We start from the raw sequence: 18,879 nt of genomic DNA, 5'->3' as shown, positions 1-18,879 counted from the left end.
CTCAGGTGATGTATAAATGCATCTTTTACTGTAATTTGTCCCGATACAAACTACACACGTGTTCCAAATGCACGGTAATGAAAAAAAAAACTGCTAACCAAGGCAACAGCCACCGTGTATTGGAGGGAAAATCCACAGATATTAAATTATTTGTCTCCTTGCCGTTTACCATCACTATAAGATCTGTGATTCGTAGCTGGAGCCGGACTAATACTAGATTTTTTTTGTAGCCGATATTAACATTCAAGAGTGAAAACCCAAGAACAATGTACATTCTGAAAATACATTGACTTTCTGATTTAAGTGTGACAAATAAATCACACATGCCAGAAAGAAAAGCAGTCTCAGGGAGCTGGTACTGTGCATGCTGACTCACTGTCACACTTGTCATGACTTATTGGGACTCAGAGTGATGAAATCCAACAAAGATATATTTCACAGTATTTCTTTTAAAAAGGATACCTTTAATTTGATTATTAAAGAAATAAGACGAAGATATGGGGCCTACTAATCGGGGCATTTTACAGGTGAAAGATAATGTTGGTTGGCCTTTTTGTTGTATCAGCAATACGCTAATTCAAAATATAATTGGTTTTATGTTTGTATTAGAATTGGTTGGATTATAGCATGAGCATATCCTCCAAACTGGAATTAACCAACTATTTTCATTCTTAGCCAAACGCATTTCTTCTACCATCCTTAACAGTCACACTGAGGAACTAACTTACTTGAGTTAGTTGAGGAATGAAGCCACCGGGCACGCCGTTTTAAGATCTGTTATTATTGTTTTGAATACATGTTTGGTGGAAAGACAGGAAATGATGGGAGGAGAGGGAGGTGATGATTTGTGACTAAGGCCATGAACTGGACACACACCCAAAACAGCGAGAGCGTTGGCATGATACGCCCCGACCACTGCCGCGTCAGGACATCCAGCAGCAGCAGGACTTTACAAGAGGCTGTCAATGGAACATTCAAATTAAATACATGACTAAAGCAAATCGACACACTCATTTCTTTTTTATAATGGAAAATGATCTTCTTTCAAACAGTTTTTAGAAATGAGTGTGTTCAGGGAGTCCTCAGATTGAGCCCTCCGGGCTGCTGTAAGTCCAGGCTGAAGTCAAAATATAATCAAGGAGGCAGCTTGGGGATCGGCAATGTCACTGACATCACTAAACCATCATTTTTCAACTGACATAGTGCACACACGCACACACATACATACTACACTCACAAGAACTTCCTTCTTGTTTTGCCTCTTATCACAAAACATTTACACCTACGATTGTAATGTCTGCATATTTGTTTTTGTTCACATTTCTGGCACTTTGTAATAGCCTACTGTCAGAAATCACTATATATTATTATCAAGAGTGACGTGCTTGACTATGTTTTGTCACCATAGGGGCTCATTTTATTTTCCTGTCAGCTGTATTATAAGATTATTTTCATTGGTCAACAGTCTACAGTGACTTCAAATGGAGACAAACCTCAAAGATCTTTTTTGAAAAACAGAAAAAGCATCAACTGTTCACATTTGAGAGAATATACTCAGAAAAAGACTATATCACATGAAGAGTTCCTATGTAACAATAGTGGAAATGTTATTGTATAATTCATGTCAATCTATTAACCAGTAATTATTTTCAGCAATGCAGCGAATGTCACATTTGGGTTTAGGCCACATCACTACAGTTTAACCTCCGGAGACACACCCGGTCCGGCCATCATTACTGGCCTGGCGGCGGGGTAACCTCTGGGGCCGTCTGATGCCCTGACAGGCTTTCCATGGATTGAGACACCGTAGGTGCAGCTACTGTTAACACATCTGGTTTAGACGGCGTAAATACAGGCGCCGAGATCTCAGACTCAATTTGGACACCAGCTATTGGCGGCAGAGGGAAGCCTCCTGTATAAGAGGGTCCAGCTTCATTCAGCACAGAGAAACTCGCTGTTTCAATCACAGGTGTGAGCGGTGTGGTGGCTGATAATTTGACTTCTGATGCCGTTGAGGAGTTGGACATGGCAGCGTCAAGCTCAACCGGGAAACTCAATCCTACTGGCTTTAAGACCGAGCCGCGGGCCTCTGGTCCAGCATCGTCAATCGTCATTGGGGTAAACGGTTGATCCGACAGCGGAGCTACTGGTGGCGGCTGAGAGAAGGTGACGGGGGTTTGAGATGCTGGCGAGGCCTCGGCGGCAGGAGGCTCCACATGTGCAGATGCGGCAGCCTCTGCTGCCTTGGCACTTTCTGCCTTGCTCTCCATCTCCTCCATCTGACGCTGCACCATCCGAGGCATCAGCTGCACATAGGTGCCCATCAGGCGGTGGTTCGTGCGAATCAGCTTCCCCGCGCAGCTGTCCACACATTTCTCCTGGAGAGAAAACAGCAAATCGGTGACGATGAGTGGAGAATGTAAAGTAAGAACTTTGTAACAAAATAGGGTTGACAGGTGCAGTATAAATAAAGACTAATGTGTTCATGGTACACTGCATGGCCTAAAGTATATATAAACAGAGTCCACAGGTATTCAGCACGGGCATATGGGTGTCTATGTACTTTTGGCCATTTATATGCACACAAACGGCAGTTAATGTAAACGCCCATGTATTATGGTATGACCCATATGATTCCCAGCATTCGTACCTCGTCCATGGTGAGGTTTCTGTAGTTGAAGTTACTGCTGCATTGCTGGAAGCAAGTTTCAGTCATGCGGTTGTAAACCAGAAGGAAATCCCGCAGCTGTAAGAGACACAATCACCCAAAGTCCCAATCAAACACTTACAAATAAACTCAATGCATCTGCCACTGTATCTGAATGACACTCACATTTCTCAGTTGCTGGTCAGCGTCCATCGTGATTCCGTCTTCAGTTGACTCACGTAATGTTATAGTTAGCTACAATGCTAACATCGAGAGCTTGAATCAAGCAGGTTATGGATTCCCTGGTCTTTAGCTGTCTGAGGGTGAACGACACCACACTTCCGCAAGATGTGATTTAGATGTCAGCTTCAACGTATCACTAATCGCACCAAAACACGAACCGATTCAGGGACTAGTGTAAGATGGCATGACATTCACATGCGCGCGGCCATTTTTTTTGCAACGAAGATCGTCTACGAGCAGGAAGACGCGTCACTCGGGCATAATTAAAGTGGCGACAGAAAGCGTCTCAACTTTGCCCCTAGCGTCTCCAAGTGGTACAGTCGTTGGTGCTGAACCGGATCTCTCTGATGGTTATAAAGGTTAACAGCATCATTTTGATTGTGGGAATATGGTTTCAATTAAAGGTCGACAAGATAGTGGATTTTTAAAGGCCGTTTTAACAACGAGTTTGGATCAACTGTAGAAACCCTTTGCTGAATGAAACATGTTATTCACCTTCCTGTATGAATAATAACAAGTTAATAACACGTTTTTTCTCAAGAAATTTAAAGATGATTTTAATATAGACTGTACTTTTTGCACAACTGAACCTGAAACTGTGCTGATGGGTCAAAATGTATTATCCACATCTTGTACAACGATTTTACACTATTTTATGACACTTATGACAGAACGTTTTAGGAAATGGCATATATCATATTTATATTGATTATTTTGAACAGTACATAAAATCCATTAAATGCTACACCAACAAAGAGGCCATAAAAACTGTAAAGCATGCATTGCCTGTGAAGTATTATCCAATTAGAATTTGTGCCTTAGATGTCCCCATTTTCTATTTACTATTTTATACATTTAGTTCTATTTTTCTTATCATCTACAGTTGGTCCTCTGGCATGTTAGTTTGAAATGTATGCATTTTGCACTGTTTCTTATTTTCAAGTTTCAAATTTGTTCAGTTAAAGCAAAAAGTTATAATTCCACAGTTTGAACAATATAAAAATTTGCTTCAAAACCTTGAGCTCTTCCTGGGGCCCGAAAAGCCCTACATTGGGAAAGATAAGTCTGTATCTCAAATCATCTTTTTTAGGTAAATCAACTTACCAGTATGAACACTCAAATACCCCTTATGTAAATCATTAGATTTAATCAAATCATTGTTGCTTTTGCTGTCTTTATACTTGTTCGTTTATGATTACGTGGATATAATATGAAATCATTTCGTGGGATATATGAATTACAGTGCATTACTTTTTCTTAGGTTTTGCTAAGAGTGCTGGATGAGACCAGCCTGACCGGGCTGACGGAGTTTAATTTTTGACATTTGTCTGTTTTCACAGCTGTTGTCTTCAATATGTGTTAGAGCCTCGATTTCTCACAGCTTTGGGATATGATGTTGAGCTAATTTAAGCAGACGTTTCACAGTTTTGATCCACTCAAAATCACCAAAGATGACAGTGGAGAGCGCAAAGAATTGAATGTCTAGCCAACTGCCTCTTCAACTCCGCGAGGACGCCGGCGCCCTCGACCCCCTCCCTTTCCGTTCTTACGGCTTGCTTACGAAAATTACGTCACAAAACATGGCGCAAAAAAAAAAAAAGAAATCCCAGCATGCTTAGAAACGTGTTTTTTGCGAAGAAAAAATCTTTAATTCCTCACGGATTTTTCACAAAAGGAGCCCAAACACACACTGTCCAAAGTTGCTATGGCCGCCGCAAGTCGGGTCTTGCAGCATTTTGACGGCGAAAGATACAGTATAGACCCGATTTTACGAGTAAATGTGCTAGCGGATGCTACCATGGAGCTAGCGGCTGGTATAAAACAGTAGTATAAATATGACAAACCGAGCTCATTATTGATATAAGCAGTCGGCCGACGCGGTCAGTTTTTCACTTTTTATTTTGACTTCTAAGGCCCACTGCTCTGTTTCTGTATGACCTACAGGTCTACAGACACTTTCACTAGGTACCTTAGGGGGTTTTCTTTCAAGACAGACCTCATTTATGCATATAGTCAAAGTGGTTCAGAAGATACAGGCAATTTAATTTGGGTATGTCATTTTATTTTGTTGCTCCAAAATGGGGGGGGAGTTGAAGAGGTTAAGGCGTAGTTGGGACTGTGTAGAAAGTGCGATATGACTCATTGCAATCTTCAATAACTTTTGTTTAACAACAAAAAATTCCCACACCACTGCCATTATAGATAGAGACAGCACCTCACTCCTGTGAGATTTAAAAAAAAAAATGTCAATGTAATTATGTGCATGTCAAGGTTGTTATTACAATAGCTCAACGTTCAAAAGTTGACAGTTTCTTACACGGAAATTAGCTTCCTCAGTTCTGAATATTTTGACATCAAAACACTGCTCAGGCGTCTTTGAAATCCTCTCACCTGTTGCCTAACTTTTAAAGATTATTTTGTTGGTTTGCTCATTTCTGAATATATCAACATAAACACTTATTTTGTAAATCAGCCCTCAGGAAAATCCTTCAACATTATTTACATTTGATAACGGTAAGTGGACCTGCGTTTGCTTTCTAATCTTCCGACCACTCAAAGCGCTTTACTCTACCTGCAAACATTTATCCATTCATACACTGATGGATTGCTTAAAAGACCCGTAATAGTTGTAAATGATGTACCCAAGTGTGCACACTCAGTTGGACAAAGTAAATACAGCTGAGTGCAATAGCTTGCTATGTGAGGGTAATAACCTGTGGTGTAGGAAGTAAAGCAGAGTTGCAAAGCTTGTTTGACCTGCTGTCCATGTTGTTGGAATAAAGCTGGACATCTTTACTTTCCAACTTTAATTTTTCTTAGATTTTAGGAAGAAACGACTGCTTGCCAAAATCCCAAAGCCTTTGATATCAGACAGTCCGCTGCAGCAGAAGTTGACATTTGTAAGCTGTAGTCAGCTAACTAAACAGTTTTGGACAGCAGCGTTCTTTCCGGGCAGGGATTAAAAATGCTGGGCACAGACACCAGAAGCAATCCACAAGAAAACTAAAAGCAGACAATGCACTCCTCGGATAGTCCCAGAAACCTGAGTTGGGAAGTTGCTCTTCCGACTTTAGTGTGTTAAATTAACTCGAAAGCAACATGGACGTTACAAAGAAGAAGTGTTGAGTTTTATTGCTCAGGGTGCTTGAACAACACGTAAGCTGTTTCCAAGTTGTTGTTATGACTTGAGGGGGTGTTCACGTTTTTTTAAGGAAATGCTGCATTTACATCATTACCAGTGACCTATTTCCATAAATATGGACATGGTAAGGTTATAATTTCAATAGCTTTAACTCAGCAATGTGCATTCATTTGTAATACTAATGAGAGAATACAAAGTGATGACGGAAGGTAAGCACCAAAGTCCATTCTCTCCTCAATGCTGTCTTGAAAGTGAGCAAATGGAAAATCTACTTAACATAACATATTCTATGATACAAGCAAAGAGTTTAGTATTTTTTTGAATAATTTTGTGTCTCTGCTTGACCGAGAGGCAATTTGATAGACAGTCCTCTTGATTGACAGCAGCTGCTCTCCTGGCAGGCTCCTCGTTAAGAGAGATTGGTCTCAGCAGCTGTGTTGGACCAGATTTTAAAAGCCTGGCACACCCAGCGCCTTTGTTCTTTGTGTGTGGTTTCTGCAGGGTGAACACCATCAGTTCATCCTCTTTCTAACTAAATTAGTAACCAGTATGTGGTCCCTCTCTGTTCTTTTTTGGTTGCCCCAACTCTGCGATAGCGTTTAGTTTACCTCCACTCTATTTTGTACTTTTAGAGCATTAGAGTCATCAGATTGTATTTTGTAATTCTGTTGAGGTTTTCGATTAAATCTTTAAATATCTGACACCATCACCCTAAAAACTGTTTTATGACCGCAGTGAAAATACTACTTTTGAAAGGCTTAAGGACAACAAATATGTCATGACTATTATTTTGTTGGATAAAAATGTAAGTTTTGGAAATTATATCTCTTTAATCAACACATTTGAATGTTTGAACTTTACAATGCTGTGGAGTTATTGGAAATGGTTGGAATATAAGAGTCTTGATTCTCACAGCCACCACTGGAATCTAATTCTACAATTAATATAATGCTAATAATGTCAGTGTAATATTAGTCCTGTGTTTGTTGGGTTCTTCCACCTGGTCTTTTTTAAGATATGACAGTTCGTCACTTGCTCTGACCAAAGCTTTGTCATGTGGATGCATTTTAATTTACGTGTTCTGTTGAAGAAAATCATTCAAGTCCAGTTCAGAAGTTGTTGTGGCGATGGTGTGAGTTTAATGAAGCATGCCGGCACATTGGTGAACACACAGACACAGAGCAGATGTGATGCAGACGCAGACACAACGAGTAAGGATTCTTCGCGATTGTGTCAATTGCTTATGGTACCTGTACCTATGTTTGAAATTCTAGCTGATAATAATTTACATATGACAAAATGCTACTAATTACAACTTTAATGTGACAAAGGTGAAGTGGAAGTCTCTATGGAAGACAAGGCAAATATTTCCAGGTTGTTTTCGTACCAAGATATGACGGTTACCAATAGCGCCTTGTTATTTGTGTAATCCATAGAGGGGAACATGGTCGGAAAAGTTGACGACAACCAGTCCGTGTACTGCGGGTCTCTGACTGCTAAGTTCACTTCAGAGCTCAGCTCCCTCAGCAGATAACAGGGCAGTAAATTATCCTCCCCAAGTGATTACAGAGAGGAAAATAACACTTTAAGCAGACGGCGCATTAGCTCACACATGCAATAGATTATGAAGCTAATGAACATTATCGTAACTTTGATGTGGAACATCTTCTGTGGGTGACATTTATATATGCCCACAGGGAACATAAAATCACATTACTTATGTATCCCACTTCCTGTTTCCTACTTACTTATGCTTAAATGTATCTTCATATTAACATTTATCTACACTTAAGACACTTAACCCCCAAATTGTTCCTTTAGCTGTGCCTACGGTGTAGAATTGTGATAGAATCTGAATTGTAAGTCGCTTTGGATGAAAGCATCTGCTAAATGATTGTAATGTAATGTACAGTCATTACACGATTCACATATGCTTAGGCAACATTTACTTAACATTTATTCAAAAAGTTTCAAAGCTTGGCTATCGCCCACAGTATGGAAAACAAATGTATGATTTTTCTTTCCCCCCTTCACACCTTTCTGAGACATCAAAACAATAAAAGATCTTTCGTGTCATGTGATGTTTTCATTGTCTTTCGCAATAAATAGAAAATTTCCATGTGGCCCTTGACCTCTAAATGTCACCCAGTTTCCTTTTCTCAGTATATCCTCTACATTGATTACTTCCTCTGCACAGAAAGGTACATCTTTTGTTCCTTAGATGCTCGGTGTGGGGAGTAGAAATGAAATTGCGCAAAGCTCGCTGAATATTGAAGGTGACATCGTTTTCATCCTTGCAGACACAGTAATGGACAGTCACTTTTGCTTTTTCCAGGTTTCTTATTCAATTCTGAACATCTTAATAGGATGTCTGTCTAATGCTCTTGGTCACTATCATGGCTAAAGCCGCCGATGAAACGATCCGCGCAACTCTGAATGGCCTCTACCTCTGTAAGCTCTGTGCATACACTCCCATTACTGTCTTGTCTATTTTTTCTTTCCTCACTTTCTTGCTCTCCTTTCCACCTTGTACTTTGCCCATCCTCCCTCCATCTTTTCCCCTCCCAACCCACATCCTCCCTCTCCATGTTTATGCCCCATTCTCTTTCCATCTCCTCTGTCTCTTGCGCTATCTGTTGACTGTTCAGGTAGATGCTACTGTGTGAAACCATGGTGCTGGTGTCTCTGGAAGGAAGGTGAGCGTCCATGTCTGCTTCCACCTCCAAGAAATAATTCACAGGGGGTGTGAGATGGACTGGCAGCTCATCTTGAAGTGTGTTCCGTCCCTGAGCGTGGCCTTGCTGGTGGTGATTCTTCTTCATGCGTTTCTTTGCCATCTTTAGATCCAGCGAGGCATAATTCAGGTCAGGCTGTAAAGACTTGTGTCAGACACGAGAGAAAAATGTTTTCATTACTAAACAAAAAAGCTGCAGCACTTTTTAAATGATTGATGATATTGTAAGTCTCGTGGCGGAAGGTTCTCATGTATTTCTGTAAGTCTGGTTTATTTTTAGAACATATGTGTTTAATGGTGTTCATTGGTTCAGTGTCTTTTACCACAGTGTCTGTGGCGCTGCCTTCCGTTTTGAAAGCAAATCTGTCAGCATGGGTTTGAACTGGTCTGCACTCTGCATGTGTATTTTTACACCAAATACACGCTATCACATTTTAGTTTCAGTGTGAATGTAACAACAAATATACTAGATTACCAGCATTTACAAACTATAGTCAAGTGACTGGTCTCGAATAGGATTATACTTTGTAAACAACTCATAAAACCAGCTGTTGCTTTAGTGCATATATAACTACGTGTCATCGTCCATATTGGAGATGGTAAAGTTGTACTTGTATAGTTATTTAACCATTCATACACTGATGGCAGGGGCTACCATGCAAGGTGCCACCTGCCCATCAGGACTCTAACTAATCATTCAGCAATTTGGGGCTAGGTGTATGATAGAATGCTACATCATATAGTATATAATATAGTACGTAATATCATCACAGACCGAAGTCTGAACGTACAGTCAAAGCAGTTACCTTCATACGATCTCTTGTCTGTTGCATGGTCATAATCTCATAGCAAGCTTCTACAGAATCTGAACAAGGGAAACACAGCATTCGGTCATCTGTTTGACATTGTACTAATCACAATAGGCACACATATACTCCACAAATAACAAGACAAATATCTAGATTTTTTAAAGGTTCATCTGACTAAATTATAACAAACGGCTACATTTTGAAAATGACAGGAATTTAATAAACAGTGGTTGAAAAGGAAATACAGTTTTTAGCCAAATGCATTTATTTATGCATGTATCTAAATTGTAACCTTTTTATGGTGTAGAGTTTTTATATGTATTTATCTTTTGCTCAGCCTGTTTCTGTTATTGAAACGGCTCCGTCTATCCATGTCCTTTTTTAAAAACGCACTGAATGTTTCTAAAACATGGCATTTGCAATAATATACTGTCTGCAAACACACAAAAGTGAACAATCCTATTGTAATTATTACGAAAAATGTAGTGGACGCATCATGCAAAAATAATTGTGTTTTACTGACATTCACAGAATGCAGGCGGTGCTCACCTCTTCTTTCTGAGCTGATGTTACCGTAGATTGGATTTTCCTGCTGCTCATCATCATTGAGGTTATGAAAATAATGTCCTTCATCTTGTGACGGGCTTCATCAAATATGGAAGAATAAAAAAGTATTTTTCTATAATAAGATGTAATTTGCACATTACAAAGAAAAGAAAACACTGGAATACTTATTATTCACTACAAATGAAGATGTATTGGACTAAATAATAATTGGCGGATATGCACACACGTTTAAGCGTCATTAAATGAATAAATAATAAGCATACCTCTCTGCTGTACAAATGTGTTTGAGGCAGCACTCGTCTTTCTCTGTATGAACAGAATATTTAGCAATTTGACGTATGCCTTGTAAAAGCTGAGAGATTTAGAATCAATGGTGACCACATTTGAAAAAAACAATGACTTTACGTGTAAGCATACAGTACCTCTGCACAAATTGGTGCTTCGTCTCATGCAGAAGATGACATTGAGACAGAAAGAGATGAACAAGGCCAGAGATAACAGCACCAGAGCTACAGCGTCATCTAAAAGACAAACACAAAACGAGTCCTGCTCACTAGAGTCTTTTTCAGTTTTTTTTGTGACGAACAAAGATGCAGGTAAAAGCTTCTACAATTCTAAACCCTGATTTTTAAGATAAGAAATTTAAAGGAAAAACCGAAAGCAGCCATTGTAAAATGTTCATTCTACGCACTGTAACAAAAATACGCACCGTACCAATTTCAGCTAAACAATACTGACACATTTCACAGGAAAATCATTCATTTACCTGTAGCCACAGTTTTATTGTAAATTCTTTAAACTGTAACCACAATTTTACTGTACATTTATCTCAATTTTTAAGTTGAATAAATAATTTGATGAAAAAGCATCAAATGTGTGCCACATGGTATGACAACACTACGTAGGGCCTACTGTGACATCGACAAAACAAGGTAGCGTGTGAATACTGTACTACAGTAAAACGAGCATTATGATTATCATCTCACTGCTGTTTTACAGTTTGTTCTGCCATATTCTGTGACATACGCTTCAGAAAGTATTTAGCTTTTCCTGTTTTTGTGGTAAGAGCGATACACTAAGGGATACGAGATTAAGACCAGTGCAATGTGACAATGCAAGTTGTAGATCTAAATCTAATTTCAGAAGATCCTACCTGACATGTTCCAGCCGTCTTGAACAAAACTAGTTGTCTGTCTGACACGATTGCTCTCAGACTACAGGGCGTCAACGTGTTTAGTCAGTGAGGTGAGCTACACTTGCAGTCTATTTTTACTTTGCCGTAGTTACCTCTCTCTTCTCACAGTGCTTTGAAAACTGGCTGCTCTTCAGTTACAAACAGGAAGCAAAGTAACCTCATTCTGAGGCACCCTGTCTTGATCCCATTGTGAGGTACAAACTAAGATAGATGACTATCTCAAGATGAAAATGGTTCATATCTCATGAGCAAGTTCAATATTATTTATTGTTATAATAAAATGTCATAAAGAAACAAGCAAAAACGACTTTGCACCCTAAAAACTTATAGCATTTTCATTCTATTCAGTTGTGAGCTAAGAAGTTTTAACTGTTCTGGAAATTCAGAGAGATTCAACCCACAATTGTAGCCCTAACTTACTAAACCTAATTCTGAACTTAACCCTAAAATAAATAGTTACACTTGTGGTGACCTTATTTATCAGTTTCCTGAAAGCGAGAATCTCCGACAAGCACACATGTGAATTTGGTTTGAATACAGTACAATTGAGCTTTATGTATTATATGGGCTGTCTGTGTGCATGGGGCTTCAGAGCTAAAGATATCAAGAATGTAATTTGCCTTACACCGAGTACATTGTGGTTTTGCTACTGTGGTCGGAAAAAAAAGCCGTTTTGAAAGGTCTCACAGTACAGCTCAATGCACAAGTGTGTGTGTGTGTGTGTGTGTGTGTGTGTGTGTGTGTGTGTGTGTGTGTGTGTGAAAAAAATAATCAGCTGAGACCGAATTAAGCACGGCCCACTTAGTGTGGTCTACAAACTATTTTTTTAGTCTCAAAGATATGATCGACACACAAGAATATTTTTTTTTTATAAAACCTGTAAATACTCAAATATGAAAAGCTATATTAACAATACCCACTTCCTGTGTGTGTGTGTGTGTGTGTGTGTGTGTGTAAGAGGTGGTAACAAATGGCTGTTAAGACATTTAGCCGATGTGGTTTGTGGTTTAGGACCCACTTGGTAGCCTCCAGTGTCACTCTGTGGTACATGTGGACAACAGTGGTCTTTGATAAAAATGTGTCTGTCAATTTGCTGCATTAGCACTAAACAGCTGCACAAATGAAGAGCAACTCATTGGACATCTGGGCAAGAAATCCTAATTCGCAACTGTATGAGATGAAAGACAGAATTGGAAAGTAAATCAGCCATATAGTTCAGAGTTTAGATGGAAATACAATGTTTATTCATTGCTGCATAGTACATAGTTGCTTGGACTTTATTAGAAAGATGCAGTGCATATATAATATTGCAAGAATACCATAAAAGAATGTAAGTAACACAAGCACCGTCAATGTAATTGCTTACGGTCCATTTAAATGGTACGGTATAGTATATTTCTAGTTTTCTGACAACTGAAAGCGCTTTAACACTACATGTCATTCACCCATTCACACACTGATGGCAGGGCCTCACATGCAAGGTGCCACGTGCCCATCAGCACTAACTAACCATTCACACCCATTCTTTTACCGTAGTCACAGCTTTCAGGAGCAACTTGGGGTGAAGTGTCCATGCTGCCAGTCTTCTGATTTAAAGACAACCCGTTATACCTCTGAGCCACAGCTGCCCGGAGTCAAATTAAGCCAGCTTTCATTTTCAAATGATAGAAACATGATTTTACACCACTTTATACAAAAAAAGCATAGAACACAATCCAGTTACACACAAAGCCAACATTTGTACAATTGTCTGTATTATAACTGCAGTTTTTACTGCAAGTGATACACTTCGTAATTCAGCATGTAACCAAAAAAGGATTCAGTGCACACACTATATCCCCACAATAACTTGCAATGTACTGTCATTGGAAATATATGAGACATTATACATTGATAAGCATTTGTTTCATATCTTTAAGTTCTGTCACGGAGTTACATCTTGAAGTGGGGAAAGACTGTGTTGAAATCTCATGTTGTCTTGCAGCTGTATACTTGACTGGAGGTGGAGGGGGTTTGAACGGAGGCGGTAGATTCATCCTGCAGAGAGAGAGAGAGCATGAATATTGACTCGTGCCATTGCTAGAAAATTTGTTGTATCTAAAAAGCAGTTTTTATAGATCATGTGTTTCTATCGGTAAACGTGAGTGGATGACCCTGAATGAATACAAGCGGGTGTAGAGGATAGTTGCATGGATAGTTAAGAGTTTTACCGCTCCTTCCTTTTTCGTCTCCAGTAGAGAAAGCCAGCCGCAGCTATCAATACCAGGATTGGAACGATGATTAACGACAACAGATGACTCTGTGCCCCACCAGAACCTGAGAAGCAAATTCAGTGAGGGGAAATAGTGTCAACAGCAAAAGATATGTTTCTAAGATATCGATCAGCTTGCTCTGGTGAAACCCTGCAGACTCCAATAAAAAATGATAATAAATGTAAAGTTACAAAAGCGTTTTGCCTAGAGGCAGAAAAGTGTCATGCCAGCCTCCCCCTCAGCAGGTTGCACTCTTTTTAACACGATTTCTACCTTTTAAAAAAAAAATGTATCTAGCCTGAGGCTGATAAAACTGGAATCTGCAAAGCCTTCATATGTGATGAAGATACAGATGGGGAAATCAAAGAAACTGCGTCCGTTATTCATCTTTATTTTTCTTAAGAGGGTCTTGCCTTCGAGCATTTAGCGCTGCTGTCTGTAGTTATTTGCTGCTTTGAAACGTTTTTTATTGTATTCTTTCCGGCACTTCTGCTGCTCGCAGAACCCAGAGCAAATAATGTGCCCAAAACAATCTGAGAGCATCACTAAAAAGCCTTTTTTTCAGGTCGTAGTATGGTTGATAATAGTCACAGATTCTATCCTTGGAATATTTTATTCATGGGAGGGAAATGTAACAAATTTGCCAACCTGGATCAAACGTGTCACTTTCATCCTTAATGACTATCGTTGTATTTCCGGTGCTCCGAGTTGGGGCTGCATCAGGATTGCCTCCCATAGACTCATTCTTCGTCCCATATGTTGATCTGAAAACCTTATTACCATAACTGGATGTTGTGGATAGATTGCTGGCCACTGATGTGTTGAAATTGTGAGTTGGGTTTATCTCCTGATCAGTGGCGTTGTTATTAACGTGATTGGGGTCAGTGCGTGTGATCGGGGATAACGTGACACTGACATGTGTAGAATTTGTTAAAGGGGTCATATGCTCTTCAGCTGTGGTATTTCTGGAGTTTGGATTATCATCTTTTACATCAGTGCTCATAGTCATGGTCGAAGCTACATTGGCGTCAGCTGTTGAAAGCCCAGTGGTCGGTGATGTGGTAAGGCCGCTGTCTGATGATTCGATCAAACCCTCCTCAGTTACATTAGACTGTGGTGGCTCTGTCACAAGGTCTGAAAGTAGCAAAACATGGATTAAATATGCTGTCAGCAACCACAGACTGCAATGTTTTGCTCCACAGTGCTTACATGTCACACAAATAAATACTTGACATGGTAAACTGCACATGGATTCACAAACTGTAGCCAGGAAACTGTACAAGTTAGCGGCAGTCAAGTAATTGGCATATTCGGGAAATACGCGTAACAGCTTTCTTGACAAGAATTCGATGCCACTCGTATCTCAAGTATAAAGACTGGAAACTGATTATTGACAATCTGCCTGCGAGCACCTCTACAGGTTAAGTCTAGTTTGTTTAATCCGAACAAACAGAAATGTGAAACCGATGGGTTGTAGTTTTACAGGTGTAAAATCCTCGGCTGGAAGTATTTTTTTCAGCAGGTGCAGTAACTTCCTGGACTCTCTGCTGTGTTGCCTTGCAACTGCTACCGGCTAAGAAATAGTCCAGCACTTAACCTCCAGTAAAATGGCAAGTGGCGATGTTACATCTTGGTTTTTGTTCACGTTTCCCTGAAATGTTGAACAATTCCGTTAACAAGCTTCGCGTTGGAAAGTTGAATGTGGAGTAGGAACTGTAAGTGATGCACTACAAAACTTTAAAATACCCAGTGCACAGTTGTACATCATTAAAACATGGACAGAGTTGGCATTTATGTGGCCACTCTGTGCATAATCAATGGGGCTTATTCAAGAACCTGGACCGTGAGTCCATGGGCACAGAGTCCTGAGGCACAGGTGTGGGCATGAATTGCAAATTCAATAGTGAGGTGTTAACATATTCTTAATCAATGAGTACATTAGATAATCTGTTATGCATCAGCTGTTTTCAACTATTTGTTTTCTACCATGCATACCCCTTACACCAGGAAAGGTCCATTGTGAATTTCAGCTCGCATACCCGACGAGACGTAACTAAGAAAAGCATATTAAATGCTACCCAATGCTGCGATGCATTGTGATCTAATCCCACGCGTTTCAAGCATCTAAATTCAGTATTTTTTCAAGCCTTCATTTGGGCTGTACTACTCCTATATGTCCAACAGATTGTGCTCTCACCCCACGTCACGATTCAGAGACAATGTTGAGACTCTGCTGTGTTTGTTCTTGTGGTTTGAAAGAAGATAGAAAGAGCAGGAAGTGACTTCTGACGTCTATGTGGCTTGCGTTTCATTCTTTAGCTACAGTTTGAAATTCTCATGAGAAGCATGAACACAGGAAGAGAAAAGACAGCTGAGGATTTCTTTTTCAGCTTAAGCACAGGCAACTCAGGGCACAATACCAAACTATATCACCAGTGGGGGCAGACAACATGCAGTTTGCTTGTTTTACAATTTAAAACGGCATACTGTTTCAGTTAAGCTCGGTTCAGTATACACCCGAATCCCACGAGTCAATTGATTTGCAGTTTCACTCTTAAAGTTTTATACCTCCAAATGTATCCAGTTACTTGTGCGTCCTCATAACAGGGCTTCAAAATCCTTTTGAATCTCTCTCTTTCCTTTTCAGCTAATTAAAAAAGGTATTTGAGTGAGCTCCAGTATAATAACAAAAGTCAAGTATCAGCTTTATGGTCCAGCACAGTTTATTGGGCCCTCTACTAGATTGTTAATCCAGCCCTGAGGAAATGCTGAAATTGAGTTTGACACAAAGAAAGGAAGAAATGTAGAGGCTCACCTGTCCTTAAGCTTGTGGTTGCTGTTAGCACCGTGATGATAAACTCTTTATGCAGACTTTTGTTTCCTGTGTTGACACTCAGTGTATAAACCCCTGCGTGAGCATCAGCCACACACCACAGCTCCAGAGATTCATTGTCTGACACCAGCGTCTTGTTCTAGGGCAGAACAAGATTATGTATATAAATACCTTTTTCATACAGAGGTTTTTTTGTGTATTGTAGATTTTGATGTCAAGAGTTAATCAAATCATTTTGACGTTCGATGAACGAAATGAAATTCATGTAAGGTCAGAAACGGGCTGATTAACAGATTTTTCCGATACCTTGGTCCATTTGTACTTTGCATCAGGGAACCGTTTGCATTTAATGGTCACATTTTCTCCAGAATGGACCTCGACTGCACTATCCACATCACACATTATAATAACATCATCTAATAGAGAGAAAATGTAAGATTAATTTGGATTGACAACACAATAATGCTTATTGAAAACATTTGCTGTAAAATGAATACAGCAAATGACTATTATCAAAAACAATTCTGTCAGACGCAATGCACATACACAACCTCTTCTGCCTCTGATGTATCTATAACAGGGTTCAATAGAAGGTTAGAGCGTATTGTGCCTGCGTCATTGGACAACTAAATGAGTGATGAGGCTAAAAAAAAAAGTAGGCCAAACAGAGGAAGGAAAATATATGGATAGCAAAGCCTTTAGATGTGTTCTTGCAATTATTACATACATTTGCAATAGGTTTTGAGATTGGCAGAGGAACGGCGCTCTGATGCAATCAGGAGTAACAAGAAATATATGCATTGGACATTAAGATAGAAAGTTACTGCACATCTCTATCCTGCAGCGTCTGGTTGTGGTAGTGTATGGCTTTGCATGTACTTGCCTTCACCTTACCTTTGATCTCTAGCACTGTTTCACTTGAGATGGAGCCCAGAGGAAAACTTGAAATGTCACAAATATAGATGCCACTGTCCTGTGTTGTCACCCCGTAAAGTTGAAGATGGGAGCCCATCGACGAGTTCTCAATCTGCATGGTGACGTTAGGCCAGAATAGATTGAGTCCTCGATCTGGGCTGTACAGGGCCACCTTTGTGTTTTTATGTTTGTTGTTCTTCCTCCATTCAATACTGACAATCGTGAGAGCAGGACTGTCTGTCTTTATAATGCAGGGCAAGCTAACGTTCTGGCCCACGACTGCATCCATCCTTTCATAATGGAACACCTCAACTTCCTGGAGCCCTGTCGAGCACATCAGATAGCATTGGAAGCAAGAGAAGTGAGGAGACAAAAATCACTTGCACTTTGAAGTTGGTATTACAGACTGCAGTCCGTTGGGAATGCAGGCAGATACAATCATAGCATTATACTGAGGCGGCTTGTCACACCAGAAGCCAATACACATTTCCAACCCATGGTGAATATCCCATCGTTGCTGGTATATTGCATGGCAGAAGCACACGTGGTCCAGGATTACCTTGTATAATTGAGGCGAGGAGCAGGAGAGAGAAGGCCGCTCCCAGGGCACCTCTAGCCATGTCTGAGCTCCTCAAACTCATTACGACCAATCGGGCTGACTCCATTCAGCCAAGACAGAAAGAGTCGACTGAGGTGAAAGAGTCGGGTAGAGACTGAGAGGCAGAGAGCAGGAAGACCTATGTTCACAGGAAGCCACACAGAGTGAGTCATATGTGTAGCGCTGTAGCTCTGCGGTGAAAACCTTGTGTGCAAAGCAGATACTTGCAATAGAAGTAAATCTCCGCAGTGATTATTATTATGTTATCTTTTATCTGAGACTAACTAACAGGATGCAGACAATTGACTCACTGGATTTTTTGATTACACCTCTGATCTAAAAACATCCAGGAAGAAAGATACCAAGTGAACACACAAACACAAGCTAGACTGAAAGATGAATGCTTTATTGAATAAACTTGTTTTTTATGAATTTATTCCAAACATGTGCAGGTTGAAAATGAAATGAGGTAACTTAAATATTTGAACTGTATTTTTGTCATTAACTCAAAGTTTAATTTAGTACAATGTCTTCATGAGAAAATGAATACAAATAGATTCTTGCAGGCACAACACACAGAGACAAACCGTACACACACCTGCCGTTTTGTATCTATGACGTGCATGTCTGTTTCTTACAGCTCCACCTGTTGGTCAATACATACTCAAGATACTCATTTGGTTTATCTTCTTTTCAAGGTGAGCCACTAACTTCCATAAAATAATAACACAAATGCTATATTTGAAAATGTATAAATGTGATGAATTGATTGCTTGACACCATCTGTCCTTCAGATGACAGCCTTGTTTTGCCCTCTGTGCTTGTTTGTGGTTAATGTCTCAGAGCAGAACTTAAAACAAAGCTTCTCACAGTATTTTTCAGAGATGAGCAACATTCTTCCTGCAAGACGTTGAACACTGAACTTCTAAAGCATAAATTCATTC

General features: G+C 39.8%; 3 protein-coding genes across 3 annotated transcripts; all 3 read right to left on the bottom strand.

Moving 5' to 3' along the window:
• Positions 1-1,394: 1,394 nt before the first annotated feature.
• timm10b (translocase of inner mitochondrial membrane 10 homolog B (yeast)) lies at positions 1,395-3,068 on the bottom strand. The gene is made up of 3 exons (XM_079171219.1): positions 2,834-3,068; positions 2,651-2,746; positions 1,395-2,378 (listed from the first exon to the last, which is right to left on the bottom strand). The coding sequence occupies exons 1-3, from the start codon at positions 2,858-2,860 to the stop codon at positions 1,734-1,736; spliced, it is 768 nt and encodes a 255-aa protein (XP_079027345.1). The 5' UTR covers positions 2,861-3,068; the 3' UTR covers positions 1,395-1,733.
• Positions 3,069-8,407: 5,339 nt separating this feature from the next.
• On the bottom strand, positions 8,408-11,302 carry LOC306705198 (uncharacterized protein; the record flags this gene model as incomplete). Its single annotated transcript, XM_079171902.1, has 6 exons — positions 8,408-8,911; positions 9,573-9,631; positions 10,125-10,219; positions 10,406-10,448; positions 10,565-10,663; positions 11,296-11,302. The coding sequence occupies 6 exons, from the start codon at positions 11,300-11,302 to the stop codon at positions 8,408-8,410; spliced, it is 807 nt and encodes a 268-aa protein (XP_079028028.1).
• A 1,256-nt stretch (positions 11,303-12,558) lies between these two features.
• LOC306705324 (uncharacterized protein) lies at positions 12,559-18,018 on the bottom strand. The gene is made up of 7 exons (XM_079172050.1): positions 17,897-18,018; positions 17,317-17,661; positions 16,729-16,838; positions 16,405-16,561; positions 14,238-14,723; positions 13,548-13,653; positions 12,559-13,374 (listed from the first exon to the last, which is right to left on the bottom strand). The coding sequence occupies exons 1-7, from the start codon at positions 18,000-18,002 to the stop codon at positions 13,221-13,223; spliced, it is 1,464 nt and encodes a 487-aa protein (XP_079028176.1). The 5' UTR covers positions 18,003-18,018; the 3' UTR covers positions 12,559-13,220.
• Between the last annotated feature and the right edge of the window lie 861 nt (positions 18,019-18,879).

This window comes from Pholis gunnellus (genome assembly GCF_910591455.1).
Source record: "Pholis gunnellus genome assembly, chromosome: 13".
NCBI classification, from domain to species: domain Eukaryota; kingdom Metazoa; phylum Chordata; class Actinopteri; order Perciformes; family Pholidae; genus Pholis; species Pholis gunnellus.
The sequence above is the reverse complement of the archived record's forward strand: the minus strand, read 5'-3'. Positions and strand labels throughout refer to the sequence as shown.

Bases quoted from the DNA above. Each gene is read 5' to 3' on its own strand.
- timm10b (XM_079171219.1), bottom strand. From the start codon at position 2,860: ATGGACGCTGACCAGCAACTGAGAAAT. The intron at 2,747-2,833 runs GTGAGTGTCATT...TGTCTCTTACAG, and splicing joins CTGACCAGCAACTGAGAAAT to CTGCGGGATTTCCTTCTGGT. The intron at 2,379-2,650 runs GTACGAATGCTG...TTTTCTCTCCAG, and splicing joins GAAACCTCACCATGGACGAG to GAGAAATGTGTGGACAGCTG.
- LOC306705324 (XM_079172050.1), bottom strand. From the start codon at position 18,002: ATGGAGTCAGCCCGATTGGTCGTAATGAGTTTGAGGAGCTCAGACATG. The intron at 16,839-17,316 runs GTAAGGTGAAGG...TCTCTCTATTAG, and splicing joins AACAGTGCTAGAGATCAAAG to ATGATGTTATTATAATGTGT. The intron at 13,654-14,237 runs GTTGGCAAATTT...TTTGCTTCTCAG, and splicing joins AAGTGACACGTTTGATCCAG to GTTCTGGTGGGGCACAGAGT.